Consider the following 23,930-nt stretch of genomic DNA (forward strand, 5'->3'; position numbering starts at 1 on the left):
TAGAACCTGGTAGAACAGTCAGGAGGCTATTGTGCTAGTCCAGGAAAGAGACAGTGGTTGATGTGGAGGGTGAGGGATGGGGGCAAGTAGTCAGCTTTGGAAGGTAACATAGTTGTCTTCTGATTACTTCCACTCTCTGGGTGAAATGAGTTGATGTCATTAGCTGAGAATGACAAGATTTGAAGAAAAAAAAAAAAGTGTGAGTTGGTCACCAGAGAGTGAGAAAGTGAACAGACTTTGGAAAAATACTAGGATTGTGGGGTAGTGGGGCCTGTTTGAAGTTCATGGTCTTCAGTCGAATGTGAGACACCACCACATGGTTGTGTGTTTTTCTCTACACACCTTCAGTTGTTCTGGCGAGGGTAGAGAATCTGGTTTAATTGGGGCTGGGATTTCGCTTGCTAGGAGTGGTGCATAGGGAGGTGGAAATGAAGTTTTGTACAGCTGGGCTCTGGAACCTAAGAAAATGAGGGCATAAGGTTGTACTGCCTGTGAAATGTGGACATTGGTGGATCAGATTGTGTCCCTGCTGCCAAAGATCTACTGGCGTGTGCTGTGGACTGAATTTCTGTGTCCCCTCAAAATTCTTAGACTGAACCCCTAACCCCCAGTGTGACGGTATTTGGAGGCCGGGGCATTTGAGAGTTCATTGTTTAGATGAGGTCATGAGGGAATTGGAATTGGAGTCAGATGCTTGAAATGGAGACCTTGAAGAGATTGGGGCACGTGATCATGGAAGTGGGTTATCTTTATTAGTATAATACAGTGTGTACAGTGTTTTATATTTGCTGGATGTTTTTCTCATTTGTATCACTTGACTCTTCTCGGTTGTCAGAATAATCACAAAGTTGAGACCAGCCAAGCTCACTGTCAACAAGGTGAAGGAAGAAGAGGTGCCTCCTATTACAGTTAAGACTGTGATGTTGGCTTTGTTCTGGAGGTGTGATGATGCGGTTAGAACATACCTGGCCTTTGGGCTCAGTGAGGAAGCCCACACATCTGCCTCCCTTGATGCAGGGAACCCTCACCATTCCCAGGCAGGTGATGGTGTTTATCAGCAGGCAGGTGTTGTAGGGAGCCAGGGAGTCTCCTAGGGGCCCTCATTCCTGGAGAGCTGCCAGCTCTCAATAAGTTCCCACCACGGCCTACTTTTCAGTATGGGATCCAAGTTTCAATTTCATGCAGGTAGAGGTCGGTGTGCATGCTGTGGGTCAGTGCGCAGGAGCTGGGCTTCTGCTCTCCAGCAATCCTTAAGTAAGAGCCTGGAGCGGCCCAGGAGGCTTTCCAGGGGGGCGTGGGTGTCTTAGCTCCTCAGCCTCGCTGCTGCAATATCCAGGGGTGCGTCCCCCCTTTTCCGATTCTTGACGTCAAACTCCGACAGCGCGGAGCCCAGCAAGGGCGGTGGAGAGCAGAGGGAGGGTGCCAGGGAGGGGAAGCCATTGCAGCAACAGCTTGTAGGAGGGAGCTGGACGTCTCTCGGTGGAGCAAAACCGGGAGCGGGGGCCAGAGGAGGGGGAGGAAGGGGACCTGCCCGTTTAGAGAGCCGCCGGGTTGCTGCAAAGAGGGGCGGGGAGAGGCGGGGGCGCTGCATGCAACGCGCTGGCTCCAGCGGCGCCCGCGGGGAATGTGACATCAGCGGCGCCGGGCGCTTGCGGCTGGAGAAGGCAGCTCGCCTCGGCTGCGCGGTGCACACCTCGCCCGGGGGAGGACGCGGACTCGGGCAGGCGGCCGGGATGTCGGCGAAGGAGAGGCCAAAGGGCAAAGTGATCAAGGACAGCGTGACCCTCTTGCCCTGCTTTTATTTCGTGGAGGTGAGTTGGTCCAGCTCCTTGGCATAATGCAGATCTTGCGGGCAGCTCCGGAGCGAATTCGGGTCCTGGACGGTGCCGGAGGCGCGGAGACTGTGCCCGGGCGCGCGCCGCTGCCCTAAATGCCCGACCCTCCCCCTTCCCCTAGGTTTCTCCGGAGCTCCCCCGAGTGTGCCTGTGAGTGTCTGCCAGCCAGGGGTGATTATCACTGGTGGTGTCGCTGCTGGGTGGCCTGCAGGGAAGAGATACCTGTGTGAGTGAGTGTGGGGCTAGTTCCCTGGCCCTCCTGTTCTGCCAGTGTGCACAGCGTCCGTGGCCCATGGGGGCCATGATGCCAATATTTCGGGATTTGTGTTTTCAGTCCACGAGTACGTATCTAGAACTCTGTGAGCTTTTGGTAAGAATTCAACTGCATACAGCCGTGCTCAGGATGTATGAGGTCTGGGGATGTTTATAGAGCACTAGAATTACTGACTGCTTTATTAAAACACACACACACACACACACACACAAGCGTTCCCCTATTATAATTACTATGGTGCTCATATCTGCTTCTAAAATTGGGTCTGCATCTCTAGGCATCAATCTATTGGCCCTTTTCCATGGCTAACAAAAATTATACATACCTGTATATATGTATGTGTATACGTATGTATATATGTATGTATAATATTTTAAAAATATGTGACACAATCTGCTTTTGCATGATTTCTACATGTACATTTATTTTGTGCTGAGCAGTATTAAGGATAAGCAATTAACATGCAGATGTAATCATAATGAACCTCTAACTTACCAAAATGCAGTATTTAAGAAAGGAACAATTTATGGGAGGGTTATAAAGATTGACAGGTACAGTGATTCCATGCACCGTGGTCCATTGCATTAGGAAGACATTTTTTGGGCAAGAGGTTTATTAAGTCAGAGGTAGAAAAGAGACACAATGGATAGGGTTAGAGAAATTAAATGGTTTTAGTCATAAAATTATGTTCTGTAATTAAAACCTGGATTGCAATAGAGAATATTAGAGTGTTGCTGAATTATAAATATCTTTCATTGGCCGTCTTTTCAGCCAAATATGGAGGTTTAGCACTTCCAAGTACAGATAGTAGATTCTGTATTTGATGAGGGTGAGGCTTATCTATATTGAGGGATAGCCATTGCCTTGAAATTTGGGGGGAAGGGACATTGTCAGATGGTTCTTGTAGAGGACAGTATATTTGCAAATTTCTCTTAGGTGTCCCAAATTCTAAAAATGGTTTCAGTTTTAAGAAAGACATATGTGACTTGCATAAGTCTCAGAAAAATGATGGGTGACTCCTTCATCCATGACCCGTAGGAAAAGAAAGAAAAAGAAGAAGAAAAAAAAGAGGTATCCTGCTTATTTAAAGTAATTAATTGATTCATTTATTTTTGCCCTTTCTCTCTCACAAGGGATTTTGAGGTCATGGTTTAGATAATTTTGTTGAAAGATAATAGTTTCTCCAGAAAAAATGTGGACAGCAGAAGATTCTATGATGAAAAGGGAAAATAAATAGAAAGAAAATGGGATACCTGACTTTAAGCTAAATCATGTCAGGCCACTTGTCGCATTGCTAAGCCACTGTGGTTTTATACTAAAGCACTTTCATCCATGTCCGGACCCCTTATGTGTTCTAGGAGAAATCAGTTCATTTCTGGGTTCCACCTCCAGGATGGAGCACACCTGAGGTCAGCTAGAAGCTGACCACATATGGATTGCAGCTGTATGGCTTCAAGGAAAACACTTTTATGAAAGAGGATGCAAACCAGAGAATTAAGGATATGCCTTTGAAGAGTCTGTGTGTGCACTTTTGAAGTACCTTTCACAGGGGTACATACATATCACTTAATCTAAAATTTTATAAGCAAAAATGCCTCATAATGCATTTGAAATGTGTCTCTAGGAACAAACATCTCACAAATGTCACTTCTTTTCCATGAGTGGAAATAGCCCCAAATCATTACATTCCCTTTGACCCATTCAAATAACCCTCTACAAATTCCTTAGCAGGGCAAGCTATAGAATAATTACTTGAAGACTATGCATGGAGTTTGAATGAGCATTAATAACATTATATCCTGGGGGTAACAGATTTCAAAGTGAGAGCCACAAAAATTGGATTGCAGATTATCTCCTTGAAACTTCAATGCATGATGAACCACTAAAGAACCTCTAGAAAATTGGAGAAGACATTAGTACACCAATTATTTAAGGGGTTGACAGGATGCACTACCAAGCTTCTTTGGAATGACTCATTTAGAAGCCAGTGAGAATGAGCTTTGTATCTCCTTTGGAGGATGAATAAATAGCAGGAATTAACATGTCAGTAAAATGCTCTAGAATAATGACACTTTGTTTTACACATAGTTTCCCAAGACCTTAGTAATTAAAATGGAAAAGTGAAACATGAGCGAATCTTCCATCACAGACCAGCCCAAAGCACGTATCTCAAGCCTTTCTCTGTTACCTCAGACAATAACTTAAGCCCCCACCTCCTCCCCAAATTCTAGAGGTGGTTCGGGTTCCAGAGCATTCCTGAAATGGACCTATTTTAATGGACAGGAAAGGAGAGAGTAACCAACGGAGTGCTATTTACAGTTTGTACGGTAATAATGACAACCATTTATGAAGCACTTAATAGATACTAGGAATAAAGCAAGCTAAATGCTTTACCTGCACCATCTCATTCAGTTTTCAAAGGTTCTCATTAAGAAAAACGCCATTATTGTCTATGTTTCAGAGAAGAAGAAACAGAAACTCATGGAAATTGAACAACTTGCCTGGGGTTTACAAAGCCGGGTCAGAGGTAGAGCCAGGTGTTGATTCAGAGCATGTGCTCCTAACCACTACCAACTGTCTCTCTCCACACACTGAAAGAATATTCACAGGGGCAAAGTTACTGCCTGTGGTCTCCCACTGGTAAACATAGGAATATATAGTTTCAAAGAAAGGCACATCGACAAAGATGACAGTTTTTTCCACAGTTTTCTTCCTCAGCTGAGTTCCTCCTCCACAGGATCCCTCTAGACATAAAGCGTTGGTGGACAGTGTCCACTCCCCATACTGACTCACTAGTTAGCTGCTAGGGTCCCCTCAACAAGTCCCCATGACCAGGTACAGAGAAAGAGTGGAGACCCTGGCAGTCCATGTGCAGAAGGTCAGAGGGCGGAGATTACATCCTTGTGGCCACTGGGTTAAGTGGTTCAGCCCCTAAAATCAAGTATTCTTGTCCCAACTCACCACCAAACTCAATGTTAAGCAAACACTAAATTAATGGATAGAATTCATTTTTCTTACATCTTTGGTTTATGCTGCCAGTTGTCTGCTGATGAAGGGGCTTATGCTTGACAGTAACTAAATATATTAATATTACATGGTGATTCGAAAAACACATGATGATTTCCAGCGGGGTACCTCGCTTTTTGAACAAGTTTGTTAATTTGGTTTTGCATTGTTCAACTTGAAAGAAACTCTCAAACAAGCATATCCAAGGCCTTATCAGGTTGAACAGAAAAGCAGGTTAAAAAGGAATGTTCCACTGAAGAAAAGGTTTCGTTTGCCTTTAAAGTTCCAAAGCACTCTCCAACTGATGGTTGTAGCACTTACGGTGGCGATTGCAGCCGGCAGCACACCTAGAATTAGTAAAAGGTCTTTCAAGCGTAATCATCCAACATTACATGTGATAAGGCTGATGGTCGTGTGCCTAATGCATTTCTTTCATACAAAGCATCATAATGGTTGTGCCCGTGCTCAGACTCACCATTTTGTTCTCATTAGTCATCCTATTCAAAGATACGAGTTCACATCAATTCAGTAGGTAATATAAACAAATGACAAATACCTTTTAAGCCAAAAAGGTATATATTCTTAATAAATAAATGGGAAAGAGCTTTTTTTCATTTCAATGTTCTGTTTTATGACTTACACTTTTATTACTAATCTAATGTTCTTTTTATGGAGGTCGAAGAGCTGTGTTTGACCAATATGCCAGGATATTTTTATAGGATCACAGAGACAGATTGTTTGAAATTCTTGTTTTTCTACACACACACACACACACACACACACACACACACCTGCACAAACAGGCAAGCAAAACCCAGGTTGAGTGAGAATATCATCTATATCCGTTAAGCATCAAATAGCAGTATCTGAAGCATTGCAGATTCAGAATATTTTAAACACAACAAACTTGAAATTATACAGAAAGTTTTCACCAGTTTGAATGTTGTACTTAACAATGGCTATGTTTCAGGATTTTGTTAAGGCAGGTTAATTACTGTAGGGTTGGTAACCAGACAGTGTGTTTGAGAGTAAAAGCCCTTGTTTCTCGGTTGCCGTCCTACCTGGAGAACTTCCAAAAGCCTTTGTTTGAACACAGATACCCTGGTTAGGTGTCTGAACACCACGCCCAGACATTCTGGTGTCCTGATAAAACGTTAATCTGAATTTTGTTTTCTTCCCACTGGAAAGTGTCCACAGATTCTTAATTGTGGCAAACCTTAATTCACACAATTTCTGTTCTAGCTCATGATCTGTGTGAAAATTATATAACTCATTTGATCTTCTCACTGGGAAATGTAGCTAGCTTATTTCCTTCCACATAAACTTTGGCACCAGTAAGAAGTACAAAATCACATTTCTGCATTGCACATACCAAAATAGTACCCGAAGGCTTTTCCCTTTTCTGGATGGCATGGCGAAATAGTCTGCTCAAAGTAGTCCTGCAAACCTGCCAACAGAGATGAGCTGACAAATTTTCCTCCTCTTTTAGAGTCACAGTGCACAAAGTGATGTGCACTGGTTTTCTGATGAAAAACCAGAAGGAAATAAAGAATAGATTCCTAAGTTTTAGAGAGACTAAATGAGGACATTTCCACAAATACCAAGTATTGGTAAATATGCAGAACCTGCTACTGTGCTGTTCTAGGTACCATCGCCATCCAACTGTGTGTCCGTGGCCAACTCACTCATAATGTTCTGTGGTCTACTTTTCTTAAAAAAAACACAACCCCAAAACATTTGGCTTCTACCAACCTCAGAGGAGATTAACAACAACAACAACAACAATAATGATAAATAGAAGAATCAATTTCAGTTCTTTATGTGACAGACCCTATCCATACATTATCTTTAATCCTGAGAACTACTCTAGAACTAGTGTTAATATTGTGATGAGGTAGTACCAAGAAAAGATTATTATCCTTATGTTTTAAATCAGCAAACTGGAGCTCAGAGAGCTAAATGTTTGTGCGGACACACGGCAATGAAGTGAAGCAGCCAGGATCTGAATGCTGGTGCATCTCACTCTCACATTGCCATCACACTGCTCCCCATCACTCATGCTCTACTAAATGTAACAAAGCAGTGTGATGGGGATACCCACCTCTACCATTCCCAGGCTAGCTTCATGGTGTCTGAAGGCAGGTCCTGGAAAGATGTCTGGTCAGGGCTCCTTCTGAGTTGTGGAATAAAGTTTTTCTCTTTTATTCGGCTACTGAACTTGGCTCCATTAGTGCTATCTCCTACTCACAGGAAGAGATTTAATCGTGACCCGAAGGTGTAGATGACACGGTATCTGTCCGCCTAAAAAGGCGCTTCCTTTGGGAAGGCACAGGGCACTCATGAGTCTCCTGTGGAGACCAAAAGAGCAGCTAGGGATGGCGTGAGGAGGAGTTGGAACTGAAATAAAGCTTAGAAAAGGAGAGTATGCAGGTCTGTGGAAGAAAGAATCCCAAAGAGACAACAGAAACAGAGAGAGGCCAGGCCATGGGGGGATTAGGAGAAGATGCATGAGAAAATAGAAGGTAGGCGTGAAATGCGTGTGAGGGAATGGGGTTCCAGTCTGTGAACAAGCCGTGGAGTTTCCTTTAGGCTTTTGGCTTGTCTAAGATTGCTTGTTAAATACAAATCATTGAAGGCACAATTGTCAGTGTTTATGTAAGGAATGTATTATGGATATTACGCACAGCAGATTTCCTACCAGCGTACGTATACAGCCCAGGCTATTTTTCAGGCAAACTCTCTTTTTAAAAAAAGTGAGGAAATATTGTATTACAGAATTAAGTCTAATAAAATCATGCACTCCAAGAACGTCTGGTTTGGTTCCTCTATCACAGGTGAAGAAATTGTGCCTTGAAAAGGTTAACTGAGTTACCGAAAGACACACTCTGGTTAATATCAGATTGGGAATAGAACCGCCTCCTGTTCTAGTGCTCAGTCCTAATTATTACTATTTCTAGAATTCCTCATATTAGAAAATTTCCCCCTGGATTATAACACTAAAAATACAGGTCATTCTAATTGTACATTTGAGCAAATTGTGCTAGTTGTTTGAAAGTTACATCTCAAGACGTAGGGTGCACATTTCATGACATTGCATTCCGTTAGTCGACATGTTAAAGCAATTGTGAATGGATCTTCTGCTTTTCCAAATTGTTAGGCTCTTTGAAAAGCATGGTTGCTAAAGATTGTAAATTTGGAAGTGATATTTTTCTTTCTCATTGCCTAATTGCCCGCTTAGAATTTCACAATTGCTTCCTTTGACACGAGGTCTCTGACAGACAGGAAAAGAAAGAGAAAACATTGAAGGAATACGAATATAATTTACATTATCAGTAACAAAATAACTGAATTTTCTATTATAATGTAATGTAATTTTTCACATCATTGTCTTTTTTGATCCTTTAAATACAACTGAGCAGTAGATACTAATTCTGTTCTACAAATGAAGTAACTAAGACTCAAAGAGGTCCAAGTATATGCCTAAAACCCAAGTAGTACTATACTCCTATGTTGAGCACAAGAAAAAAAAGGAAGAAGTTTGTATTTAGACTGTGAAATGTCTATTTATGAGCATCTTAGCTTCTATGATTTCCTCTAGAATTAATTAGCTGAGAAATGTAATTCCAATAATTTCCTCATGGTCAAGTGGATTTTGGAATATGGAAGCCAAGGACAGAAATGTTAATTTTGACACAATTAATGTGGAGGTGTTTTTCAGTAATTAGACACTGAATCAATTGCCCTGTAATTCCATTATTCTTTGGTTGTTTTCAAATCACAGAACATTTATGTTAACTCAACATAAAGGAAGATAATTGCTTCCTTATTTGCTATAACAAGATGGCTTCTGTATATTTTTTCTAGAACTGGCCTTAGACCATTGAGGTATAAATTAAAGAGAGGGAGAAATATAGGTAATTAAAATCAATGTATTTAGAGGAAAAGGTAAATGAGGTATCAGTTTGTTTAGCAGACTGTTGTTTGGGAGTGGGAACCATGAAACTATGTGTGAATGTGTTGTTTACAATTTAATGTCCTCACCAAAAGCCTGGGCTATGTAATTGCCTTAGTGGTAAAACTGCTATTTTATAAAGTCTTAATCATGCTTCAGAAACCAGGCCCACGTGGACAGAGCCCAAAAGAGACCAATCTTATATTAAGTAGTCTCCAGAAAAGGGGTGCTAAAATGAAGTACCCAGATATAATCTGTTTGTACCTTCATGACAGTTCATTTATTCACTGAATAAATATTTATTGATGGCTTATTATGTGCCTTTTAGTTAAATTAGTGGAAATAATATGGAACCATTACTGACATTCTTCCTAGTCCATAGTAGAGTTTCAATAAATTTTCACTGAATGGATGGAATAAAACAGCACTAATAGGCACATAAATTTGTCCTTAACTTTCTTTTTTTCAGCTAAAGGAGACGTTTTTATTTATAAAGTAAGTGCTGATGAATGTCCCATCAAATATGTTGTTCTGTCTCATGAATTATTGAACAATGGAAGATTAAATCAATCTCCAAGGTCTATATGAGTCCTCAGTTCTTATACTCATTTTATGATCTAAGGCATACCTATGGAGTTTTTGAGATTTGAGACTTCAAATCGGTGTCATTTAAACAAAGAACTAATTGTTTTAATTTTCATAGATAATACTTTTAGTTACATAAGGCACACATTCTAGCAAACTCTGAGCAAGTAACTCACTTTCTCCAAGTCTCAATTTCCACATTTGTAAAAAAGGTGCAAAAACTGTGGGCACACTTGTTTTTGTGACTCTTTGTGTACAAATTATATAATGTGGCTAGCAATTTCTAATGGAAACTGAGTGCTTAGTAAATGAGTTTTCTCTTTCCCATTTGCCAACACCCACCCACCCACCCACCCTTCATCTTGTCTAAAGTTAACTTTTTATGTGGCTTCAGACTTTACTAGATTCCCCAGAAAGGAGTTTGTTTTCCTGATTTTTTTTTTTTTGTATCACACATTTTGGTATGTTTTATAATGTGCATATAGTGATAAAGTAATCCGTTTCAATATATAAATACATATAAACCAAAGCTTATTGGACTACATGCTCATTTTTTATTGATAGAAGCACACACACCACACACACACAACACACTCACAAAATGGAAACCACATTTACTGAACATCTTCTATATACCTTATATGAACTCAGCAGCAGTTATCCAGTGCAAATTACATATCTTCTCATGTTTCATTTCAGACGTCTATGAAATTAAAAAAAAATTATGTTCTACAAGAAAAGATGAATCAAAGGGTAATCTAATCTTCTGGAATAAGTGACCTCACTTAGGCTATTAAGGTGAAATTCATTGGAATTTTTTTTTGAGACAGTTGGATACACCCCAAAGAATTAACAAATTTTTTGCCTCCTGTGTGATGATCTGGAGATGCTTGTATTGTAGCAACTGAGATCTGAGTGATTAAAACACAGCTCCCAACTGTAAAGGTTTGGTTTAGATCATGAGTCTTCTCCATGGGAAAACATAAAAAGATGGGCAATAATCTGTTGCAAACTGTATACTAGAAAGAAATGAACTTTTGAAACTTTTCTACCCTGGGTTTCTTCTTCCAGTTGAGTGTTATACATACATGAAGAAATTTATTCAAGGATGCTAGATTCTTTGATATTTAAGTTTCATGCATATATAGTTATTTCATGGACAATATTGGTTCTAGTGACTTTTAGATAATTAGACCAGGAGATAATTCAGGTAATTAATTTTTTTCATTTTTTTAAAACTCCAACCTCTAGAGCGGTAGAAATAGCAGGGAAAAGATAATAGGCTCTCATAAATTTGTGTTGCATTAAAGTCACATTGGTCAAGAAATCTGTCAGTTAATGGAGATAGGGAGATAGAGACTGTACTGAGCCTCAGCTTTAGTTGTAGCCTTGGCCTCAGTCTTCTCTGCCTGATTCCAAAGGCTGGTGGTCCTTTTAGTCCAGTTCAGAAACAAGGGAAGAAATCGCTAAGACTTCATCACCCAGATAAGTGTTCCAGCATGTCCAAGGAGGGCCAAGTGCAGCACCTCCCAGAAGATGCCTGCTCTCTGGGGCTATAAAATAGTTTTACGGACTCTTCATTCCAAAACTCCCAGCCCACCTGTCCCTTCCTCCATCACTACTCTTGCATTTTAAGATTGCAGAGGTCAACACAACAGAGGAGAGGAGAGATGGGTAATAGGAGATGACCGCAAGAAGCACAAATACCTTAGTGAGCTGTGTTTCAGTCTCACATCCTCTCCTGTGTTGTTTCTTCATTTTCCAGGCCATATTAAAAACCATAATGAGGACAACAACTTCTAATCTAGACAGAGGCAGTTAAGCATAACAAAGGAGCAGACACTGAGCTTGGGCAGTGAGGCAGGGACCTCCCCTTCTTCAACAGCAAAATAGGGCTGCTTAGCTACACAGACCAGATGGTTGGGTTGCCAAAATCAGAGGCTGCTCAAATCTTGGCACATGTGCAGAGGCTAACCAAATCTCTGATGGATGGTTACTTCTTGAAATGGGTAGAGAGGTTGCTTAAAAATGTCATCAGCCACAACACTGCTTAATGGTCCCTCCAGCTCAGAGACATCCATCCTACTGGGCCACCTTCCAAAGATATGTGCATGGCACCAGGTAAAACTCTAATAAGTCTGCCAAATGGCGCACGCGCGCACACACACACACACACACGATCTCATTTACTCTTTTGACTTTTGGTTCAAACTACTTACTTTCCCAGGTTTTTGTGTTGGTCAAGCAATCCAGCAGTAATTAGATTTATTCATTTAAAACTTGAGTAATAAAATGTGCCTCTTTGCCAGATGTACTTGTATGCCACATTACATTGTATTTGGTGTGTATATTTATTCATCTGACTTTTTGATGCATGTCAAAATGAAACACATGATACAATTATACTTAATTTAATCACAGCCTTAGAATGTTGGAAAGTAAAAGTTATTAATGTCCTGTCCTACATTAATATTCCACCTTCAGTATTCCTTTTATATTCATTGATGTCTTTCACAGATACATTCAAGTAAATAAAATCCTTAGCAGCCTTGGAAAATCTTTAATCTTGAAGGTGGGCTCATAATATGCATTTAAGTATGCATCTAAGTACATAGGAGACAAGCTTGAAGGAGAGAGTGGCTCTTGAGACATTGTTAAGTTCTTATCTAAAAAAATAGATTAAAAATCCCTTTGTTGGATAAATGATAGGTCAAATAAAATATATCAGCCACAAAGTATACACTCAATAAATGTTATGATTTAAATCAATTAATTATTACATAATAAAAAATATAACCTTTATAGCGCTTACATAAAATAGTTTAATGATAAATTTGGTACCTGAATTTAGTGAACAACTCAAAAATTTTTCAAAAGATTGATGTCTCTAATTCAATAATTTCTGTGTTTATAACATAAAATTATATGTCACTTTAGATCTCAAAATCATAATTTTGGTTTTGTTATTCCATATTTCAAAATTTTAGTAATTTTCGGTTACATTTCATTTCCCTGACATTGCCTGACAATATTTATTTATTTTTCTTTTACTCCTATGTTGTTTCATATTAGGAAATATGTATTGGACCCCAAAGGTACTATGTATTTCCTTTGTAAGACCATTCAGGTGAAAATATATATGTTTTCTCTACATGAATAAAATAATCCAAGTAATAGTGAAAATAATTCAACTAATAGTAAAATCCATTTAATCTAAGTATATTAAAATTTTAAATTTTTAGGAGATATCAAAAATACATGCATAATACCAATCATAGCAGAAATTGTAGGGAGGCATCCATGGTATATAAAGATAAAATGTACTTTATATTAGTTTACTTCTGCTATTTCTCAATGTCTTTGTGAAGGCAAAGGTCAGAGGTGGAAGTTTTAGCAAAAGACAGTAAGTATAATGATCACGAACGTGAACTCAGGCGTTGGGCTTCTTAGAGTTTATAATCTAGCTAACCAGCTCTATAATCTTGCACAGATCATGTCATATGTCTATGCCTCAGTTCTCTCATCTGTGGGGATAATAATAGTACCTAATAATAGTAAGAGGTTTTGCAAAGATTGCATGCGTTCAGAAATGTAAACTTCTTTAAAAGGCACCTGGAAAATATTAGTAGCATTAAATTGCTACTTGTACCCATATTTTTAAAAGTCGGGTATATGTTCTAAGGGAAAAGAAATTACAAGTCTAGAAAGATTTAAAAGCAATTACTTTTAACAATTGAGGTACAGGTCCCCAGCCTCAGGTCTTAGTGTCTAATTTGGTTTAAAGAACAAAATGCTTTCCAAGACAATGCATATACCTCATTGTCTAATTATGTAAGAGGAGCAAATCTTCAAAACCTGAGGTTAAAACTGGTGATTACAAAGCTTACTACCCCAAGCCTAATGCTGGGTCAATATTCAGATAATAAAGGACATGTATTATTATTTTAAACTTTACTGTTTGATCATTGAATGATTCTAATTAATGTTTTTAGAGCTATGAAGGTGTACTTTATATTTGGATATAAAGACATAGAACAGAGCTTTCTCATTAAACCTAACATATATATTAGGTCTGGTTGCTCATCCCTATTAACTACCATTGCTATTTGAGGGACTTAGTTTGAGTTTCTTGTGTTCTTCAATGCTTAAAAAAAATCGTTATTCGAATTCTAGAAATTTACAATAGGAGCATGTTCTGTGAGAGAAGTAGGCAAGGATCTTTTAACATGGGTATTTTTCTTTTATCATATTAACCACACGGCAAGAATTGTGTAAACCACTTAACATCTCTGCTAGAGCCATCCATCCATGTATGTATTTATTCAACACTGAGGCTACTGAGTATGTCCTTCTCTATGCTAGGCCCTGGGGACAGAGAAGTGAGTAAGACCATTTCTCTGTTCTCAAGGGTCGTATCACTGGGTAAAAGAGAAAAGTGGAGGAACAACTGCCATCCCATATGACAATCCCTGTGACAGAGGCATTCCTCGGTCTGTCTCTGTGCAGTTAGAGAAAGCAGTGCAGAGGAAACAATGAGAACAGGAGAGCGTCTGGAGCTTTAAAGGTGCCCAATCCCTGGTATTTTATACTAGAAGTTATTTACGAGGGAAAACAAAAGTGAAGATAAGAGCAGAAAACATCCAAGATATAATTAAGGGTTCTTAAGATATTACCAAAAAACCATTAAAATTCCATTGGAAAAACCGCACAGGGAAGAGCTTTAAGACCTTGGACTATCAGATGATCAAGAGTGTGATTTGAAAGTGCCTAGCACTTTTCACTCTTGGTGCCACTGTTGAAACCCCACCGCACACATGGCCATCTCTCGCCTCGGTCCTTACGCGGCATTTCCACGGAAGGCTGGGGTTCTTCTTTCCTGAAAAGCACCGGACTAATGCCAGATGGTGGCATGTGCCAGAGCGGCAGCGGGGTGGAATGAGGCTCGTGCTTCTGGGAGTTGAACAGATACAGCTCCCCACTCTGGCTTGGTACTTAGAAGCCAGGCAAGCTGTTTAACGTAACTGGAGCAGGGTCTTTTCTCAAAATTTATCTTACAGTTCCCAAAGAGGTCATGATGCTTACATGAAAACCCAATAAAAGCGCTTTTCTTTTTAGATATGAATTGCTGCTCGATAAATTCTACTTTCTTTTGTTTTTATTTTTGTTTATTTTATTTATTTATTTATTTATTTATTTGACAGAGAGAAACACAGCGAGAGAGGGAACACAAGCAGGGGGAGTGGGAGAGGGAGAAGCAGGCTTCCCAAGGAGCAGGGAACCCTACGGGGGGATCGATCCCAGGGCCCTTGGACCATGACCTGAGCCAAAGGCAGACGCTTAACAACTGAGCCACCCAGGCGCCCCAATAAATTCTACTTTCAGTAACTGAAAGTTAACTGAGCTGTAGAAAAGATAGGTAGTAGATTTGAGCACAAGAAGCAATTTTCATGGAGCGCCTGGGTGGCTCAGTTGTTAAGCGTCTGCCTTTGGCTCAGGTCATGATCCCGGAGTCCCAGGATCGAGCCCCACATCGAGCTCTCTGCTCGGCGGGGAGCCTGCTTCTGCCTCTGCCTGCTGCTCCCCCTGCTTGTACTCTCTGTCTGTCAAATAAATAAATAAATTTTTTTTAAAAAAAAAAGAACCAATGTTCATGTTTGGGAGCTAAAGAGGTAGAGAAACTGTTTAAGAGTGAAAAAGTGGGTGACTTTTCTTAAATGGCACACATTTCCGGCAACACCCTCTTTCCCTGTGGCAATCAGCCTTTGTAACAATGTTGAGGGGACAGTAGGTTGAGAGCCATGAGCAAAGAAGTTGACAGCATGTTTCCTGAACTTAGGCACCTGGGTAGGAATCTGGGTGCTCCCACTCATCAGCTTTGTGACCCCTGGACAATTTATGTAACCGACATCTGCCTCAGTATTCTCATCTGTAAATTGGGAATACCAGTAGATACTTTATAAGGTATGGACTGAATGCAGCAATCTGTTATAGAACTTAATACAGTATCTGGCACCCACATCCCCAAAACATATGCTATGGGACTGTTAAGAAATCGTTCATGTTTTCTGTTTATTTAATGGTAATGTCCTATTTTCTTTTGATTGAATTTGGTGAACATTTACTGAACACCTAAAACATTCAGAGCACTGTGTGAAATACACAGGTCTCAATTTTAAGTACTTAATCTTAAGACTAAGGTTGATAATATGCAAAAAACTATCGTCCAAAGCAAACAGGTCCTACAATAAAATATATATGGAGTACAGGAGTCAGAGTCTTCCGTTCTGAATGAAAAGCATGGAGAAGTTTTCAGGGAGAAAAAATCATGTCATCTTGACCTTTATGAGGACAATTTTTATGGGACACAAATGTGAAAATGTAATGTCAAACAGAGACTAGAACGTGTCTTTTGAGACGTAAGTGTAATGGCTGTTTGTGAGTTGGGACAGTGGAAAGTAGGTATGGAACAAAATTAAACAGCAGACTAGGCTATAATATAAAAGGTCATGAGTGTCATTCTAAAAAATTGGCACTTTATTCAGTTATTGGTGGGACACTCTTAAAGAAAACTCAGCCTAGAAGTAATGTGGAGGATGAAATGAATCACGCAGAGGACAGAGGTAGAAGACCTAGTACATTATAGAGGGTAGTGACCGTGTAAAAGAAATGAGTGGAATGTCTCTGAAATCATGCCAGCACATGGAGAATTCTAGAACTACATGGCAATGTAAGCAGCCCCCCATTTCACTGAGAACAGATGAGGTCCAGAAAGGTTAAGCAACTTGCCCCAAATTCTAGAAGCTAGTGGAATAAAGGAAGGGAGAAAGTGGCTTCTCCTGGCTCTGAGGCTGACATTAGTTTCCTTCTATCACACTGTCCCGTTTGAATTTGTATCTATGCATGCCATTTAAACCACAGCCAGTTTATTTGTGAAAACTAATTTAGATACCTAGACCTTGAATGGTGTTACATACAGACTCATTCTTGACCTTTTCCTTCCCTTAACAACACTACACATGTCAGTGCGTTTTTTATAACCCGTATTTTTGAGATTCATTGTAGTTCATCTAAATATGCTGCAATTAAGATAGTGTTATAAACTATAAAGCCCTATACTATATTAGAGTATATATTTTTAGTTATTATAATTGCCAGTATCTTAAGGAAACATTACTAGAAATGTCATTAAATATTGCACTGTAGGAAGTGGAAAATTCTATCATCACTGTGTTCACCTATGACAACCTCCTTTGTGGCACAAGTTTTAGTAAAATTACTTTTTTTTTTTTAAGATTTTATTTATTTATTTGACAGAGAGAGACACAGCGAGGGAGGGAACACAAGCAGGGGGAGTGGGAGAGGGAGAAGCAGGCTTTCCGCTGAGCAGGGAGCAGGATGCGGGGCTGGATCCCAGGACCCTGGGATCATGACCTGAGCTGAAGGCAGACTCTTAACGACTGAGCCACCCAGGTGCCCTAGTAAAATTACTTTGATCTGCTAATATTTCTTCCAGTTTCAACTTGATTTCAATATATTGTATTAATGTTTTAAATTTCACATTTTATATGATTTGGGAATACTTTAACAGAATTGGTTCCCAGCCTCCCATTTAAACTTTGTTATTCACAAAAAAAATTAAATTAAATTAAATTTGTTACTACATTTAAAAATGTTTCTTTCCTTATAGATTACCTCTTGCATATGAGTGGTAAGAATCTACACAATTACATTCTTTGACTTCTTGTGCCATTATTTGTAGTAAAAGCAAAGTAATTTCGTTCTGAAATTTCTTGTGCAAGTGTTCAAAAGCCAGTGTGATGTTGTTTAAATCATCCTGTATCAATCATGTGCAGCTTTTCACTAGCAGCCTTGGTCCAGATTGGCACCTTACTCTTCTGACAGCTACATTTTGATACCTAAGAGGCATCTCAACTTTCCTATTTCCAGAACAGAACCTTAGATTTCTCCTACTCAAGCTTCTCCCAACCTTCCCTCTTCCAATAAATGATGTCTCTGACCTGATTGCTCAAGCCTTGGATCCTCGAAATCAGCCTTGATTCTTTTTCCTTCAGGGACCAGACTATCAATAAGTCCTGTCATTTCTGTCTCCAAAATCGTATCTGGATCTGGCAACTTGTCTACATCTCCAGTACTGCACCTGTGATCGTCTTGCTGCCATGGATGCCGCACATCCACTAGTATGGAAGTTCCTTGGATGCGGAGAGTTTTCTGTTGTTGACCAAGGTCTTCCTCACTCGCAGAGAAGTGTCAGGTGCACACTACGTAGTAGGCAGTAAGTTTTTGCTGAGTTTTGAAGAGCCTTCTAAATTTTCACTCTGCTTCTACTTTTGACTCCCCACAATTCATCCTCAACCCAACAGCCAGAGTGATGTCTGTAAAATATATTTCAAGTCATATTATACCTCTGCTTAAATTCTCCAGAGCGTTTCCAAACGTACTTTGCATAAAATATTAACTCCAGCCACAGCCTTCAATTCTCTGCAAAGCTTGGCCCCAAATCCACCTTTCTGACTTCTTCTGTCACTTCTCCCTTTTGAGTCTGCCTTTTACCTGGTTTTTAGATGGTTAGTTCTTTCTTGCCCCGTGAAGTTTTTGCTTAAATGACACCTACTTAGGTAGGCCTTTCCTGATCTATAAGAACATTCCAGGCGCTCAGTTACCACAGCCTTCTCTTTTATCTTCTTTAGAGTCTATGTTCTTTCTCATATTATAATTTTTAAATTGTTATCTGCCTTCCTCAGCGAGAACGAAATCTTCATGAGAACAAGGACTTTGGTTTATTCCATCTATATTCCCAGGCCTAACGCTAGCAGGCTCTCAGGAGATATTTGTTGAATAAATAAATAAAGGAGTATTAATATTATATACATTAATTGGCTCTTTGCGACTATGTTCCCACCAGTTTAAGAGGATTTCATAAGACTCTACATTCATGATGGCCATGAAAAAGGAAAAGAATGGAACTGACCTGTATTACTCTAGGCCAAGAGCAAAGTAGACGCTCCCAAATGAGAAGGAAAGCTTGTTTTTATTATCAACATGCTAAAAGCAAGTAAGTTATCTGACCTAGATAAAATGTCATGATAGATTCCATAAAATGTTTTGCTAAAATTGATACATACTGTCGATTTGTTTTTTTTAAATAGGCCTCAAAAAATCAATATTATCTAGCAAATGTAATCTTTTGAATCGCATTTCTTTTGTTTGCCTTGTCCTCTAAAACTGTTGTAATCGTCTCTTAAAGATTGCTTCTATTATTTTTACTCACAAGTTCCTTAGCAGATGGTAATTATAAGAATCAATCTCTTTTTTTAAAAAAGAAAAAAAATTTTCCTAATCATCAGGTAATTTCCCTCCTCTGTATGGTTGCATAAAAATAGCAAGTTCATACTTTTTTCTTGGCTACAAAATAACTAGAGAATAAAATTCCTAATGCCTGCCTATATGGATCTTTTAAAATCTCTTTTAAAATCTCATTTTAAATGCAATCGAAAGATGTCTGTGTGATTTTATTTTGTATATATATCAATTCTATATTTGTACCCAAATTAGTACATACCATCTGTTAAAATTCTTCCATTTGTTGATGAGTATTTCAAAAGATGAAAGATACCTCTGAAGATAAGTGTGTTAGAAGGAAGCATTGTAATTTAATTTATTATGTTATCTGGTAGTAAAATACAATATAGGACAACAATGTATAAAATTACTTTTTCCTCAAATATTATAAATATTTTGTTCAAATCACTATTCCTTTTTTTTTTAAGATATTTATTTATTGGGGCGCCTGGGTGGCTCAGGTGGTTAGGCGTCTGCCTTCGGCTCGGGTCATGATCCCGGGGTCCTGGGCTCGAGCCCCACATTGGGCTCCTGGCTCAGCGGGGAGCCTGCTTCTCCCTCTCCCTCTGCCTCTTTCCCTGCTCATGCTTTTTCTCTCTCTCTCTCTCTCTGTATCTCTGTGTCTCAAATGAATAAATAATTTTAAAAATCTTTAAAAAAAGATATTTATTTATTTGTCAGAGAGAGAGAGAGAGCACAAGCAGGGGGAGCAGTGGGAGAGAGAGAAGCAGGCTCCCCGCCGAGCAAGGAGCCGGATTCAGGACTTGATCCCAGGACCCTAGGATCATGACCCGAGCCAAAGGCAGATGCTTAACCGCCTGATCCACCCAGGCATCCCCAAATCACTATTTCTTAAAAACAAACTGAAGTAGAATGCAAAGGATAAAAGATTTTTAAAAAATCCAGAGAAACCAACACCAAAAGGAAGAAAAATATGGCCATTATTTTGAAAACAGATGAGGGTCTTGAACCATGTTTCTATAGAACTGTAAAAGCTATTAATACATGGGTAGAAAACTGGTGTCACTGGGAAAATCTTGAAAGCAGGCTGATGTCTGAAATGATTAAGGTGCATAACATTACTGAAGGAAATTATTTTCGCTCAAAAAATTAATTTATTATATTCATATATATGCATATATTTTGGAAGTCACTCTGATGTATAATATTAGTGGAAGTGTAGAAATGAGTAAGATTAGGCCCCCACTTTAAGGAGATTTTCATTTGGGAAGCAGAGCAAAGGCTTCAGCTAACTTATAGCAGATAACTATAATAAAAAACAGCATATAAAAATTTCCTAAAAAGAGGGGCCCAGGGGTGGCTCAGTCCGTTAAGCGTCTGCCTTCAGCTCAGGTCATGATCTCAGGGTCCTGGGATCGAGCCCTGCGTCGTTGGGCTCCCTGGTCAGCAGGGAGCTTGCTTCTCCCTCTCCCTCTGCACATCCCCACTTGGTTGTACTCTATCTTTCTCTCGCTTGCACATGCTCTCTCTCTCAAATAAAAAAAAAAAATTCCTAAAAAGAAGTGCTAGGGAATTAAGAGTGAGGAAATTACTCTCAAAAAGGATTACCATATAAAGAATTATGGAAAAGGGGACATTTGACAAGTATAGTATTATTAATAGTTACAACAACAACAACAATAATAATAATAATAATAACATTTATAAGCTATTCTTCATTCTAGGTATTGTTGGAAATTACTTGCAATAGTTCATTTAATCCTTTCAACTGCCTGTGATGATAGGTACGTACTGTCAATGTACCTATTTCATAGATAAGAAGACAAGATTTAAGGAAAACATTTCCAAGGTCACACTGGTGGTAGTGAGTGGAAGAGCTGATATTAGGACCTCCCTTGAAAACTATATGACCCCACTGGTTGGACTACAGTATGTTGAATTCAGAGTGTCCCTCCCTGTTTACACATACACATGTACCTACATGTAAATACATAGACACACGTACAATATAGGAATAGAACTTTCATTTCACGGCTGCATCTTCATTGGTACAGTTAAGCAGATTCTAAAGTAATCATCCACAAAATTCAATGGCAAATAATGTCTTTACTAAGGAAGATTTGCTTAATTTTCAGATTGGTCATGTTGATTAAATTTTGTTCACCTTTCTGCAGAAGACATCAAACTCACTTTACTGGAGCATTAGTATCTTAAACTGAGATGATCAAATGTCATTTCCATGGGCATCAAGGGTCTCGGATATGACTCCCATTTACAAAATATCTTTCTAAGACCTAAAATATGAACTAAAGGCATGGGAAAGAGGAAAGAAGATGGGTCATCAAATCTGGTTTAAAAGTGAAATACTTATCAAAAACTAATGATGTAATGTATGGTGATTAACATAACATAATAAAAAAAAGTGAAATACTTAACATTCACATTAATGGAGGGAAAACTTTTACTGACTTTATGGAGACAGTACTTTTACGATAATGTCTATTTATGCTAAAGTGATACATTATTTTTATCTAAAGATTTACAAATAGAAACCCTTAGTTAAACAGAACTTTAAGCTAAACAGCACCCCCCCCATTAATTGATGCTAGTTGTATTTCATTACCCTAAAACTCTAATCCCATTTTTGAAGGAAAAAAAAGGCATAGAATAGTGGTTAATAAATAAGACTTTGGAGCTACAATTCATGGGCTCAGAATCTACCTCTGCCACTTACTAGAGGAGACTGGGCTTATCCACCTGCAAAACAAGGATAATAATAGCACCTATGTGCATATCATAATAAAAAGTCTTAAGTTAAATGAGTTAAAAATGAATTAATAAAATTATTTAAGGTTTCTAAGATAGAAAACTGATGGCACATAATAAGGGCTATATGCATTATTTGTTAAATTAAAAGTAAAATATATTTAAATGGATTTGAGTATAAAATCTCAAACACGCACATGCAGCATGAAGTGGTGCCTTACTGGTTGAGACCGAAAGCTCCTAGTTGTGTATTACAGGAGAGAGGGGTGGTGGGGAGAAATGATCAGATATTTGGAGTGATCAAATGATCATGGGTTCTAATGAGAGAAATGTGAGTGTTTTGATGTACTTTTTGTTCTATTGAAAAACGTCAATCTGAAAAACAGGAGGACAATGCCAGATTAATCTCTATACATAATTAGTTTTTCTAATAAACCTAATTCTCACCTCATTATAAAAAGACCCTTGGGAATAGAAGGCATAATGCTGTTTTGTAAATTTATTTTTTTAACTGAACAACCAGATATCACGGATGGTCAATAATGTCTTCATCAAAAATCTGCTCTGTTTAGTCAACTAAATCTTGTATCCTCTAAAAGTAACAAAGCCTTAAGCTAAACAATTCTTAATATATGTGTGATTTAATCTGAATTTTCAAATTCTGAAAGGTCTACCATCAATGTACATGCAGTATTTTCTCTTAAGTTGAGAGTAGGTGTCTCATTATCTTATGATCCTTGCTGGCCAAGCCCATGTCCTGTTCAACCATATTATAGCTAGCATCCACATGGTACCTGGCATATTGTAGGTTGAGTGAATAAATAATTGAATCCATAGTACAAAGTCTCAAAGGTAAATGTGTAATTTAGGTTTAACCAGACAAACTAAAGGACGTCCAGTGAAATTACAATTTCAGATAAACCATAAATAATTTTTAGCATAAGTATCCTCCAAATAACTGCATGGGACATACTTATACTAATAATTGCTCATTGCTTATCTGAAATTATAATCTCACTGGGTGACCTGTATTTTCATTGCTAAATCTGATAACTCTAGTCTAGTTATTAACTTACTCAATCAGTCATTTATCAACAAGTATTTATTGCAGTATTAAATTATTAAAAGATGTACTACATGCCCACCATGTGCCAGGAACAATTCTATGCCCTGACTCAGCAATAAATAAATATCACTGGCAGACTCTCACTTCATGGAGCATGTATTTCAGTGGGAGACGGAGAGAGGGTGATGAAAAATAAACAGGTGAAGTATTAAGCTGACAAGGTAATTTTGGTTAATGATCGATGCCATGAAGAAAATCAAGCAAGATGATAAGGGCAGAGAGGGAAGGATGGATCAAGGGCTACCTTTGTGTGTGTGTGTGTGAGGGGAAAAAAAGCCTTTATTGATAAATAGTTTACAATGAACTAAATGGAGTGACGGTTTATTGGGGAATAAAAGCTCAGGCAGGATCTCCATGTCTCCACCCCAGCTCTAGCTTTCAGCCTCTGCCTTCCTACTGGCCAGTTTGGATGATGAGGCATTGGTGGGCATGCCCAGCCTCCTCGAGCCCTTGGGGGCCTCTGTCTTCCTGACCAGGGGTTCACGCACCATCTTAGACTCGCCACCCCTAGGAGGAACAGCGGCCTTGGCTTTGGGCCTCTCCTTGGCCACATGGTCAACGACTTCTTTAGGGCAACTGTCTTCTTTGTTTTGGCTGGAAAAGCAGCACCAGTCTTGCCCTTGGGGACCATGGATTTTGAACTCTGACTCCCAGCTTTTGTTTTCCTGTGGGCCTCACCATCTTGTCTAGTCCTTCTGCCTTTGACCTTTGACTTCCCACTAGGCCCGGTGGCACTGGGAAGGGCCCATGTTGCCTTGTCTGGTTGTTGGGAGACCTGATGACAGGAAGTCATCATTAAATGATGAAAAGAAGCCAGTTTATACAAAGAGCCAGAGGAAGAGCACAAAAAGAAGAAGAAACGGCAAACGCAAAGGATACTAAGTAGAAATGAATGTGACTGTTTAGAAAAGTGTGGAAACCAATTAGATGATAGTGGGAAGGAGGCTGGGGAGTTGTATAAACGCTGTACAAGAAGATGTAAGAAACTGAAACAAGAGCCAGTTCATGCAGAAATTTATACTCCATGATGTGACATTTGGATATTATTCAGGTAGAATGGAAAGC

The 23,930-nt window shown here is 39.1% G+C and overlaps 1 protein-coding gene across 2 annotated transcripts in view; it reads left to right on the forward strand.

Annotated features, from left to right (window-relative positions):
- The first annotated feature begins 1,557 nt into the window (after positions 1–1,557).
- PLPPR4 (phospholipid phosphatase related 4) overlaps positions 1,558–23,930 on the forward strand; it is a 41,744-nt gene continuing 19,371 nt past the window's right edge. Inside the window, exon 1 of one of the 2 annotated variants that reach the window (XM_021690094.2) lies at positions 1,558–1,811. In XM_021690094.2, the coding sequence (XP_021545769.1) occupies positions 1,590–1,811 (222 nt within the window). In that variant the 5' untranslated portion in view covers positions 1,558–1,589. The remainder of the gene's footprint in view (positions 1,812–23,930) is intronic. The other variant, XM_021690095.2, reaches the window with a different exon arrangement.

Source organism: Neomonachus schauinslandi, chromosome 4 (assembly GCF_002201575.2).
Source record: "Neomonachus schauinslandi chromosome 4, ASM220157v2, whole genome shotgun sequence".
Classification (NCBI taxonomy): Eukaryota; Metazoa; Chordata; class Mammalia; order Carnivora; family Phocidae; genus Neomonachus; species Neomonachus schauinslandi.